Source organism: Notolepis coatsorum, assembly GCF_963971535.1.
Source record: "Notolepis coatsorum genome assembly, chromosome: 9".
Lineage (NCBI taxonomy): Eukaryota > Metazoa > Chordata > Actinopteri > Aulopiformes > Paralepididae > Notolepis > Notolepis coatsorum.
Genome location: NC_140173.1, coordinates 96,014,006 through 96,027,971, shown reverse-complemented (window position 1 = coordinate 96,027,971; position 13,966 = coordinate 96,014,006). Strand labels below are relative to the sequence as shown.

Below are 13,966 nucleotides of genomic sequence, written 5' to 3'. Positions count from 1 at the left end.
ACTTGACAGCACTGGTCACTAGCTTACTTGACAGCAGTGGTCACTAGTTTACTTGACAGCAGTGGTCACTAGCTTACTTGACAGCAGTGGTCACTAGCTTACTTGACAGCAGTGGTCACTAGTTTACTTGACTGCAGTGGTCACTAGTTTACTTGTAGATTACCTCACATAGGTAAGACTGCTGATGTTTTTTGTTTGTATTTTATTTTTTTATTATTTTTTAAACAAACATATAAACAAACATGACAACACACGATAAGATATACAAGCATTAATTGTCAGGGCACATCCAATGAGATCACATTTTAGTTAGTTGTCTTATATAAGATATACCCCTAATACCTGTTATCTAAAAAAACATCCTACACACATATGCTCCAGCTCGAACCCCCCCCTCCCGGACCCCACATTGAGAAGTACCTCCACTATCCCTCTCACCTAACCAGACACTACCATTATAAGCTAGCTTTTATTCTCTCCACCACTTCTAACCACATTAACATTTTGGATTCATTGAGACCCAGAATTCTTGCTGTAGATATTTCTTGGTAAATTACATCGAGATATGTAAGAGACCAAACTTTACGGCAAATCTTTTCCGGTTGAAACCAGCGTGATGCGATCAGCTTTTTAGCTACTGTGATACCCGATAAAACCAATCTCTTTAGCTGTGGATTCACTGCAAACTCAAAAACATCATTCAATAGTAATACCGAGGGGTGTACAGGTATATTCCAAGATACTAGTTTTGATATTTGTTGGGTCACATCTTTCCAGAATGCCTTAACTGGTGAGCAGTCCCAATACATGTGCATAAATGTCCCTTCGTCCCCATTTGTACATTGGGAGCATTTGGAGTCTTGTTTAAGCCCCATTCGGCACAGTCTTATAGGAGTCAAGTATGTCCTGTGAATATAGTTAAGATTGATTTGTTGATGATCCGGGTTCCTTGATGTAAGTCGGACATTTGCCCAGGCTCCTTGCCAATCAAAGTCATTTTCCAGGTCTGGTATATCCCTCCTCCAGACAGAGTCTAGTTGGAGGGTTTCATACGAGGACGTTAGTAATTGATGATAAAATTCTGAAACAAAACCTCTCGATGTCTCTCTTTCGTAGAAGAATTTGTGGTATCTGTGGTGTTCAATTGGTCTGTCTAATGGAACACCGTGAGACTTCAAACATAGCTCTAACTGTTTGTAAAAAAGCCATGTGGACTTGGTGAGATTAAATTGTTTGCGTATTTCTTTATCACTACAAAAACCCTGTTTGTTAAAAACATCCCCTAATGAGTGTATGCCTTGCTCTTCCCATATAGGGAATCTTATAGGTTGTTTTCCAATTAAGAGTGCATTGTTATTGAATAAGGGAGTATGATTGTGCCATTTTTGTGGGTTAGGATATTTTTTTTGTGATTCACGCCATATCCGGATCGCATGAGTAATTATGGGTCCAAATTTTCGTTCACAGTACTTGATTGGTAGTTTAGTGTATGCTATGTCCTTCAGTCTATGTGGGGCTACTATGTTTTCTTCTAATTTTCTCCAGGATACTAATGCTTGGGGGTGCTGCTGATGTTTGACAAGATCTATTAAAGTGAAGGATGGGCCAAGCACAGAGAGGCATTTCATCAGCAACCCAATGCATGTGTGTTCCTGTGTATGTGTGTTCATGTGTGTCGCCCATCTCACATGTGTGTGTTCATCTGCATGACAAATAAAGACTTCTTCCTAGAATAGATCACTTACACTAACTAACCCATGAAATGAATTACCCTAAAACCATACTTATATTCACCACGGTATAAAATGGGAATGTATGGATGAAAAAATGATTTCTTTTTCACATGTTGAACGATAGATACTCGATGTCAAATGGGCAATAGTATTGTATCCATAGCTATAATATATAATAGTTATAGCCCTGCAAACACCGCCACGTATTTCTATACTTTAAAGCGTTGGCCTTTCAACCACACAGTACACAGCGCCCTCTGGCGCTGAATGAGTTAAGCCCGAGCCCTATTTTCTGAAAATCCGCCTACTTCTACAAGGTCCATTTGCATGTTCTTGGTATCTAGGGATATCTATGGACCTCAGTGAATGTATTCCCAGTGTAAGAAATAGTGTGTATTACTAGGCTTGCTTAAATTGTGATGAAACAAAGAGTATGAATTATGATTTTTCTTTGCATCTTTGACAGTGAATAACACCATGCTAAAAATGACCAGACATGAAGAACTGCCACTGAGCTTGCGAACCTTCTTGAGATCATGTGTACAAAAAATCTAAGGAAATGAATAAAGGAAAGATGATTAAACAAAGGTTTTGTAGATACAGTACTGAATTCTCCCATCCGGACCAATGCAATTTGAAATATTATTATAGAATATAGAATAGCAGGCCTTTAAATGACCTTATTATAGCCAATTTGCACATTTATGGATTGTGCCAAATCTTATCTTTCAAATGGGGGAGTTCAATTTGGATTTAGTATCACCAGGCATGCATGAAGAACAGAGAATGAAATCTACTGTATGTACAGTAGGTTTCTTATTCTTGCAAGAGTTCAGCCATTTTGAAACTGATTTCAAATCCGATTGTTGCTAAATGCTCAATAGGGGAGACAAACTAACTGCGCTCCAATATATGCCAATAACGTTCAGTTTTGTGGTATATTATCCAGTAATAAGAGATATTTAAAAAATTTACCTTTGGGAAGTGTATTTTAAGTGTATTTTTTTATTCCAACGCTCATTGAAAGCTCTGGATGTCCTCTTCAAAATCAATCAAAATTACTACAATTACCGATGGTAGCTTTTTCAAAATGGCCGGCTTTCGTGATCAAAACACAAAAGAATACTAAAATCGCACTAATAACACTTTAACCTATTGGTAAACTAACGTATTGATGATATACATTATAACTGCTGTTGTGACATGGTTATATTTATACTTGAATACGTTTGAAAAATAAAATGATAATTTTGTCAGACAGTGTGGAGAGATTGCGGCCCGTGCGGACCGCACCGGCAGAAGAAGTTAAAGGTAGTTGAAATAAGTAGGCCTACTTCCTGCCTTAACTCATTGACTGCCACGCTGGCCGCGCATCCTGCGGTCAGTAGGCCAGCTTTTCGTGACTGTTTTCGCGATATTTCATGATCTTTGCGGAGCTATTTGTATATTCTATATTATAGCTATGGGGAAAATGGTATGGCTCATTTGACACACTATTTGCAGTACAATATGTAAAAAGCCGTTAGTTTCTACACTGTAGTTTATTACACGCTGAACATCGCCCATTTCCGAAAGAATCCAGTCTTTTTCCATAGATCGCAAGATAGGACGCTTTATGTGCAATAAGCCTGAATCGTTCTGGTTGATTCCCTGAACCCCCAAATCAAAAAGGTATATAACATGTAGCTACATTATGTACCTTCACAAAATCATCATGGGGGGGTAGTCTTACCCGAGAATCCGATCGTTAGCCTCGCTTATGACCGGTACAGTAAGCAACTGTGATCGTTACATAACCATGTTTCACATTCGGTAAAATAGACATAGGGGGTCCTTACCTTAGCCAGAAGGTAATCCAAAAATAATAATTCCAATGATCCCATCGGCGATCGCGATTACAAGTGTATATGTAACTAATTATATATACATATGGATAGAAATATACCTTAACACACTTAAAAGGAACACGCCAACATTATAGGAAATGTACTTACCGTCTTCTACAGAGTCAGACAAGAAGATAGATACCAATTTCCTCTCTGGATGGACCAACTAGCCTCCTGGAGTTTTAAGCTAGGCTAGTGGTGGTCCCTATCCGCTCATTTGTGCTAAGCTAGGCTAGCTTGCAGCCGGGCGATATGGCCAAAAATGTTATCACGATATATCACTAACATTTTTCATATCGTTCAATATCGATATTTTTATTAGTATTAATTTTTTTTTATGATTATTTAAACAACAAATGTATGTTCATTTTGCAGCAATTCTTTGTCGTTGCCACCATCTTTAGTGTTACAGCCCCTCACACTCCAGTTCTCAGGCTGCAGCTGGTTTGGAAGCGAAATTACCAAAATAAGGTGGCTGTGGCTCCAGGGCAGTTGAACAGTTCTGGCTCTGCTAGTTTCTTTTCTAACTTTTGGTGGACAAACCACACATGCACCGTGACTCGCGACTGGAGACTAGCTCACATAGCCAACTGTGTACAGACGGTTTCAAACTGTATTTTAAATTAGTAAGGAAACTAAATAAATGGACAAGAGAAAAATAAATCTCAATTTGGTCAGTATTGTTGGACAAGCAAAGCCATTACTTTAAGTTGCAGGCAAGAAAGACAAGTCTGTCCACTGTTTTAAAGCTGCCCTGTTGCAGGTAAAAAAATATATAAGAAATAATAATATTTAAAAAAAATTATTATCGATATTATTTGTATTATCGATTAATTATCTATTATTAAAATATATCGCGATAATTATCATTATCGTTTTATCGCCCAGCCCTACTGAACGCACAGAGAGGAAATTGGTATCCATCTTCTTGTCCGACTCTGGAGAAGACGGTAATGTTGGTCTGTTCCTTTAAGAAACACTTCCCCATTAACACTTTGAGTGCCAGCGACAAGATATCTCGTTAGTTCATGCCAACCGACGAGATATCTCGTTTTTAATAGTTATTTTTTTTATTAGTGATTTCCATTCATATTTCATCAATCTAGCCTCACGTTACCAGTGGGGATCTGTCTGAACTCGAATAGGGAAAATACCGCCACCTATCGTCTCCCGGATGGTAATGCATGCATTGGAATGGACTCAATGAAAATGGATGAGAAAAGAAAAATCCGGAATCCCCATTTTACTTCTCAGGCAAGTAACCCGAGCCGATCGGACTCATTGTGGACAGTCAGAATAGCGTGGAATATATATTTCCAGTACCCAGGGTTGGATCAATAAACGCGATCGATATTTGGAATGGCGATCAGGAATTGGAATAATCTTTTTGGAGAACATCTGATCTGAGGTAAGGAATCTATTTTACCAGTATTGGGATAATCGGAGCTATTTTCACCTATATATCAGCGTGTGCCATGTGTGTGTGTGTGTGTGTGCGATCAGGAAATAAGAGAATCGATTTTTCAGCCCGCTTCTATAGCGTGCATAAGTACACATATACTATCAATAATCTAGCGTTTATTTGAAAACGATTCATAAATAGGCCGAAAAATGACAACGTGTTTTGTGTATTCCAGTAAAGGGCGTTTATCACAGAATCTTCTGAAATCTTCTGGAAGTTTCAAGAAACAAGCGTTTTTCAAAATGGTATGAAACGGAAATGAACAGATTAAAAAACAATCCGTTTCGACAACGTTGACTGCAAACAATAAGCGACGGCCACATTAGACACATAGCCATAATTTAAGCAAATATGAGAGCTCCATCATTGAAGTGGGTGGTGGCATTCAAGGGGGTAAATAGGAATCGGAGGCCGGCACTGAAAGTGTTAATAATAGTCTGTTCTGTTGGTTACATTTCAGAAAATGGCGGATGAGCTTTAGTGGGGGTCTGGGGGATGGTGTGTACTGTGTCTGTTGTTAGACGGTCTGTAGTTGGTAGAGTTTATTTCCTCTCTTCAACAGGAAGCCCTGCTCATTCAGAGAGCTGATCAGACCTTCAAAGTCCAGGACCTGGAATAGACAGACAGAGACGTGAGTGAAATAACTGTCAGTATTAGCTAGCTCTGTCCATTCAGGGCTGTCACATGTAGTTTACATTTACATTTACATTTAGTCATTTAGCTGACGCTTTTATCCAAAGCGACTTACAAGTTCTGTACGACAAGCCATCAGGAAGGGCACAACTCTATCAGCTGAGCAACAATGTTCATCAAAGTGTTGAGTGCTACAGTGTAGGTTAGTTTATTAGGACAAGTGCATGACAGTACGGTTAGTTAGGGTTAGATTTTTTTATTGTTTTTTTTTTTTTTTTTTTTTTTTATTCAGATAATGGTTGAAGAAGTGCGTCTTTAGTCGACGGCGAAAGATTGGACGTGATTCGGCTGTCCTAACTGGGGTGGGTAGTTCATTCCACCATTGTGGGGCAAGGACTGAGAATAGGCGACTTCTCTTTGATGACCCTCCCGGAGCTTGGATAGGAGTAGGTCTGAGGCGGCCAGAAGATGCAGAGCGTAGGGGTCTTGAGGGTGTGTTGTGGCTATTATAGTTTGTTGTGGCTTAATTGAAGCCTGGAGTTATACCTTAATTAGCCTCTAGGGGAGGGATGATTCAATTCAACCACTTCTTTCCGTTTCTTTAGGTTTTCTAGCGCCCCGGACAGACCAGACGTGCGCGGGTTCCGTGCGAGATCGCGTGCCTGGCCTGGCACACCTACTCAGACTTCAGAGCGCGCGGACGACAGACTGCAGCGCGAGCCCTCCATAGAACCAAAGGAATTCCCAGCAGCAGCACGATCTCTCTCTCTCCTAATGTACAGTCCCCTCCCCATCATATGTATATACTCTGTCAGGATCTATGGGTAACAGTACTGTATATTTGAATATCGTATATGTCACAAATGTAACAGTACTAAATACCTGTATGTCATGTATGTCCCTATGCCATAAATGTCATGTATGTTGTGTATGTCATAAATGTCACTATGAATTGAAAATGGGGGACCCTGATGAAAACAAAAGTCTTTCTCTGGTCTGCATCCCCTTAACAATTGTGTGTATTGAGCCGTACTGTATTGTACCCATTCTGCAATCTGTTAAATAAAGTTTTCATTCATTCATTCATTCATTCTCTCTCTCTTTCGGGTATTTCTATGTTTACTTCTCACAACTATTGGACTTTCACGTGTCAGGCCAGGCATGGGGGGGGGGGGGGGGGGGGGGGGTTGTTGTGATTTTTGAATAGGGCCTACACAACATGCCTATAGAATACAGGCTATTTTTAATTATTATTATTTATTTATAATAATAAAAAAAAAAGGCCAGTAGGCCATGACCAAAATAAATAAATAAATAAAAGTTATCCAGATTTGGACTGATATGATACTGTAGTGAATTCCTGTGATTGTGGTCATAGATAATTAGTCTTACAGTATGTGCAGGGATCATTTCCAGAAGTATTTAGAAGTAGGTTATATAGGTGACAAGGTGGATTGACTGCTATATCCTGCTATTATTATTATTATTATTATTATTATGCAACATTGTAGGTTATTATATATATATTTTTTATCCACTTTTTCTCTTTTCTATTTTTCTCCCATCCCAATTTTGTATCGTCCAATTCAACCCTCCCCTGTCTCAAACGCTGTTTCTTGCCTCCCACAAGCCGGCTGCAATGTGGACGAAGCCATACATAGCACGAGTCCCCTCCGATACTCGAGGTAGCAGCCGTCGCATCTTTTCACCTGCGCGGCGCGATCTTTCAGCGTCAGGGGTCTGCGCTTTGGAGGGGCGCCGCCCCCATCGCTTCTTGATTCTACTGTGCAGGCGCACCAACCGACCTGTAGGAGTCGCTGTCCACAACGTCCGATCCCCACCCCTCAGTTTTCCCTCCCCCTAATACTGCCAATTGTATTAGTACGGACGACCAGCCAAACTGAAAACAATGTGGAGAGCTGGGCTCGAACCCAGCGTCTCCAGAATTGGTGGTGAGTGCCTTTCCCACTGCACCACCTAGCCGCCCTGTAGGTTATTATTTGATATCAGTATATAGTTATAGATATAGTTCTTCAGACGGATTCCTACGCCACTATAAAACTACATTATCAATGGTTTGGCTGAACAAACAGACAGACAGACAGGCAACCAGATATACAGACAGATAGACAAACAGACCAGACAGACAGACAGGCAACCAGATATATAGACAGACAAACAGACAGACAGACAGACAGACAGACAGGCAACCAAATATATAGACAGACAAACAGACAGGCAACCAGATATATAGACAGATAGACAAACAAACAGCAAGGCGCGCGCCCGCTTGCGGTCAGTGTGCACAGCTACGTCCGTTAACATGGGAGCGGAAGTGAAGCGGCGGTCGCCCGTCCGTCTGTCCGCCTTGAATCGCGTCTGGTCTGCCGGGGCCGTAACAAACTTTCACTGGTTCATGTTGTACCTCTGGCCAACCACTAGAGGGCATGCTTACTCTGTGTTCTTGTGTTACACATGTTCCCTCCACTATGACAATTAGAATATTGGAAATTCTGTCGAAATTCTGGGACAGGTATTTTTGTCAAATGAGGGTGTTTTTGACCAATTGCAGTTCAAATGAAACAGGAAATGTGTTAATGGTCTAACTGCTGGCAGGTCAACAGGTTTACCACCACAAAGCCTGTTCTCTTGTCGTCCTGACGCTGTCCCAAATGATAATACAGGATGTCCCAAATGACATCTCAAGCCCTGGTGTGTGTCTGTGTTACCTGTATGTTCAGCCTCTGGGCCAGTGCTCTCAGCTGCTGCAGGTCAAACAGCTTCTCATTGGTCCTCTGGGCATGCGTGTGCAGCGCGTTGATCAATCGTTTAGCAGTGCTGCGCTGACTCATACCCGCCCCTAACTGTGAACGCTCGAAGTCCAGACCGCCAAGACCATCTGAATAGGTATCTGCCAGACTGCATGCACACGTGTACACACACACACACACACACACACACAAACACACACACAGATTCTGAGCTTCATTCTGAGTTGAATTCCAGCTGGATTCAGAACCAGAACCAGAGCTTATCGTTAAACGCGACTCTTCCTGTTAAAGTCTTTAATGAAATAAAGGTATCTGCCATTCTGAGGTCATGTTAGTTTGTTTGAACTCTGAGCTCTGTGTAGTAACCTTATCAGGGCCCTGTTCCTCGTACCTGGCTAACTGAGTTAGCCGGATAATTTTCAGCATAGCTTGACTTAAGCCAGACATTTCCGTTCCCCGACGTCGGATTGTCTAAGTCGCTATGGCAACAGATCAGAAAGTTTGAACCTGGTCGAAGGCAGAGTTTAGTTCAGTTAGCTGGATAACCTGCATGGCCACACCCTCGCAAAGAAATGCAGCTCGCTTCCTGAAATAATTCTCACAGTCTAGATCCCATTATACCATTCTGAATTATGTTTTTGTGCTTCGTTCTTCTAGAGGGGGCTTTTGAAATGTAAAATAATATACCTAAGATGCTGATAATAAATCACATTCAGCCTATAGATTTACTTTGTCCTAAATAATGCACATCATATTTATACGGATACGGCGCTCGGAGTCGCGATACACTGCATGTGGTTTTTTTAATGGAGGCACATTGCAAATGTGAATCCCGCAGGGATATTTTTAATGAATGAAACCTATCGGGCGTTTGGCTCCGATTAGTTTAATATTCTTCGCTGTGTATTTCAAGCATACATTGAAGCGTCTATGCGTGGATTGTGGATATGAATTATGAGGAATCTGAATCTGTGGATTGTTTAATTGTATCACTGTCACTGTGACAGTCACGCGTTAGTGATATTGTAACTGGGTTTAAAATATGAGGAGATGCGCTGTTTGATGGATTTGATGACGTGATGTGACTTGATAAATTGAATGAGCCTTTGACTTTGAGAAAATGCATTTATCTTTTCAAGCACTGTTATCTGATGATGAACATGAGGTGTCACTGGTATAAACCAAAGGTTAATCAATTCAATGCATGTATGGATGATGTCAAACAGATTAAAACCTGATTAATAGTGTAACTGCAAGCCTCCCTCCAAGCCTCTCTTTGGGAACCATGTATTTATATAGTACATAATACCTAAGCACATACAGTACAGATATCCTCATAATATAATTCGTATCAATTAGATATACTATTTGGGCTTGTTTTATCCTTATTCTGAAAGAGTTGAACTAATTATTTTCGCTAGCAAGATCTCATTTGATTATTCATTCCATTAAGCCTACTGCCAGCAGGCACATTTAAAGAAATATAATCAGATTGATTGGGGTAATGAGGGACTTAAAATTAGCCTATAGATTATGCATTTAACTTCTCTGCGAGGCTATTGAGCCGTACTGTATTGTACCCATTCTGCAATCTTGTTAATAAAGTTTTAAATCAATCAATAAATCAATCAATGCCGTTGGAAAATCAGGATTTCTGCGATCTACACCTGCTGTCTTTTCAGGTGAGGCGGCCGCGTGCAATTATCCAGAGTATCAAGTCTGGTTCGAATTAACGAGACTGAATCCACCTTCGAGGAACAGGGAAAGCCTGGATTCAAACATCGGGTTAATTGAATCTGGATAATGGGACTTTTGATCGACTTAGTTGAACCAGGTACGGGAAATAGGGCCCTGCTGTTATATGATGATGTCATGCTGGTAGGTTAGTGATGATGTCATGCTGGTAGGTTAGCGATGACGTCATGCTGGTAGGTTAGCGATGATGTCATAGTGATGATGTCATGTTGGTAGGTTAGTGATGATGTCATAGTGATGTCACCTGTGTTTCATGATCTCCACCACATCTTCAGCGTCGCTCCTGGTAGCGACTTCCCTCAACTCCAACCTGGCCCGAGCCTACACACACACACACACACGTCGGTATTGGCACCAGAAGATAGACAAGACAGCCAGAGACAGACAGACAGACAGACGGACACTAACCTCAGTCAGTCTGACCAGGGACTCCAGCTGTCTGGTGGTGATGGGCGTGGCGTCAGCAGAGTGGGCGTTGGAGCGCAGCGTCAGGTAGAAGTCCTGCAGCGTCTGAGCCGCATCCGGAGACAGAGACGGGTGGACGAACTGTCGGGCGTAGCTGATGTACTTCCTCAACAGACAAGCGGGGACAGCGTCCAATGTGTCCCCGGCTGGGACCTGAGACACACACACACACACATCTATAATACACACACATTACACGTACACAACTATAATACACACACATTACATAGACCACCGCAACACTTCCGGGATTCTGAAATCATGGAGGAGATTGCGGGGGGAGCAAATGAATGAATGTGGATGACAGCCTTGATGTAAGTAGTTGCAGCTACGTTGGAATGCTCCCGCCCTCTGATGAAACATTCCAACGCGGCTTCGCGCGCCTTCAGAATCCTTTAGCAATCTGCGCATGTGTACGGGGAGTAGGTGCTGAAAAAGGGACTTTAGCTAGGCTGATTAAGTTCCGATCGATTTGGTCGCGCCGTGTTCAGGAGACTCCGGTACATAAAAGTCTATTCGATCATGTCTCTAGCACCCACACAGCCGTAGCTGCAACCACTTACATCAAGGCTCTCATCCACATTCATTCATTTGCTCCCCCGCAATCTCCTCCATGAGCTCAATGTAACGCGGAAGTGCAGTGGTCTATACAGGACTATAATACACACATTACACGTACACAACTATAATACACACACATTACACATACAAATTACACGTACACAACTATAATACACACACATTACACAACTATAATACACACATACAACTATAATACACACATTACACGTACACAACTATAATACACACACATTACACATACACAACTATAATACACACACATTACACTTACACAACTATAATACACACACATTACACGTACACAACTATAATACACACATTACACATACAACTATAATACACACATTACACGTACACAACTATAATACACACACATTACACATACACAACTATAATATACACCCATTACACATACACAACTATAAGTCAAGTCAAGTCAAGAGTTTTAATTGTCACGGCATACAGGTATACAATGAAATGCGGCTGGTCTTGCCCGCGACGATGTGCAATACAGTGGTACAACATATAATAGAATCCAATAAAATACAGTGGTACAACATATTAATAGAATCGAATAAAACAGTGCAATAAACAGGTACATGGTGTGCCATCTCGGTATCTGTACATTAGTATTTACAGAGCATATAGGACATGCTAGGTAGCTTTAGTAGTGCAATACACTGTTCCTGATGTTATACTACTTTAAGTGGCCTTTCCTCTGGCCATAAGTGTGCGTGTGTGCGGCATGAGTGTTAAAGTGGCTGCTAGTGTGTGAGCGTGCTCAGCGTGCGTGTCGTGTATGTGCTTGTGTGTGGATAGTTCAGTTTCTGTGTCTCTCAATGTTCATTGTTCAAGGCTCTGATGGCCTGGGGGAAGAAGCTTAGCCTAAGCCTCTCCGTCCTAGTAGCTGGAGTTCGCAGGCGTCTGCCTGACCTCAGCAGCTGGAACAGGCTGTTATTGGGGTGGTGGGGGTCTTTCATTATCCTGCAGGCTCTGGATTTGCACCTCTTGTTGTATAGAGCCTGCAGGGGAGGTAGCGCAATACCCGTGGTACGCTCGGCTGAGCGCACCACTCTCTGTAGGGCCTTCTTGTCCTGTGCCGTGCTGTTCCCATACCAGGCAGTGATGTTTCCGGTCAAGATGCTCTCTACAGCTCCTGAGTAGAAGGACTGGAGTATCTTCCCCGATACTCTGAACTTCCTTAACTGTCTCAGGTGGTAGAGGCGCTGCTTCGCTTTCTTTACTATAATACACACATTACACATACAACTATAATACACGCATTACACATACAACTATAATACACACCCATTACACATACACAACTATAATACACACACATTACACATACACAACTATAATACACACACACATTACACATACAACTATAATACACACGTCATGGGGCTATCCCATGCCCTATAATGGTTGCCTGACTTGCCCGTCTTAATTGGTTTAGCCCTGGTCCCCACATGTGGTCATACTACCAAACATTTAGCTTAGGCCTTTGGCATTGTTTGGTAGTATGAATTGGTGTGCGTGTGCGTGCGTATCTGACCTGGAGGCGTTCAGACAGGGGTGTGTCTGAGGGTTCCAGCAGCAGTGAGCTCTCTGATTGGCTATCGTTGGCCCTGGTAACCATGATACTGCTGACTCCGCCTCTTCCTGCCCTGGTTGCCATGACGTGCTCTGACAGGCGACGATCATGCGACTCCTCAGGGACGTCCAACAGCAGGAAGACGATGTCGAACCGAGAGAGCAAGGCAGAGCCCATCCTGACACACACACACACACACACGGTTTGCCGATGACATGCTTTATCGGGGTGTGTGTCTTGGATGGGGATGTGGTGGGGATTGATGTGTGGGGTGTTTGGGGGACTGGCTGTTTCGTAATTTTTTTTGTCTTTTATACCTATTCTTATGTCTGCAATTCATGCATTGTTTTTTATTCTGTCAATTATATGCAGATTTTATGCCTACGTTCATTTTATACTAATTGCTGTGGGGCACTCTGGACTGCGGTCCATGTATGAAAAGTGCTATACTATATAGATAGTTATTAATATGTATTATTATTATATTGTAAAAAATGTATGCATTGAAATGTCTGTAAGTCTCGACGACATTGAAAATGAGCTTGACCTCAATTGTCCTTTCGAGAATAAATAAAGGTTTGAATGGAATTGAATTGACATATACTGTACCTGATTTACACATACCAGTCTGATCTCAGTCTGTCTGTGCGTCTATCTGATCTATGTAACTATCTACCTGTCTATCTACCTACCTACCTACCTACCCATTTATCTGATCTATGTAACTATCTACCTGTCTATCTACCTACCTACCTACCTACCCATTTATCTGTCTATGTAACTTAACTAACTATCTATCTATCAATATCTATCTATCTATCAATATCTATCTATCTATCTATCTATCTATAGTATCTATTCATTCAATATTTATTTAATCTCGAAAAAAGATAATTGAGCAAACTCATTTATAATGATACTGAATACAGCACACAATAAATATAAAAATAAAAACAAAAAAGGTCAATTAATAAAACAATTAAAAAACAACTGCAGACTGGGGTGAAATGGTTGGTGATTAAGGATTTAAACTGACCAAGTGATACTAATCATGTATAGTAAACAGATGGATAGCAAGCTAG

At 41.4% G+C, this 13,966-nt stretch overlaps 1 protein-coding gene across 1 annotated transcript in view; it reads right to left on the bottom strand.

Annotated features, from left to right (window-relative positions):
• Positions 1 to 426: 426 nt before the first annotated feature.
• Positions 427 to 13,966, bottom strand: part of mcm8 (minichromosome maintenance 8 homologous recombination repair factor) — a gene marked incomplete at its 5' end in the record, with an annotated part of 69,671 nt that continues 56,131 nt past the window's right edge. The window contains 5 exons of the mRNA XM_084321939.1: positions 427 to 5,691; positions 8,444 to 8,633; positions 10,485 to 10,561; positions 10,649 to 10,858; positions 12,846 to 13,062. Coding sequence (XP_084178065.1) covers positions 5,599 to 5,691; positions 8,444 to 8,633; positions 10,485 to 10,561; positions 10,649 to 10,858; positions 12,846 to 13,062 — 787 coding nt within the window. The 3' untranslated portion in view covers positions 427 to 5,598. The remainder of the gene's footprint in view (positions 5,692 to 8,443; positions 8,634 to 10,484; positions 10,562 to 10,648; positions 10,859 to 12,845; positions 13,063 to 13,966) is intronic.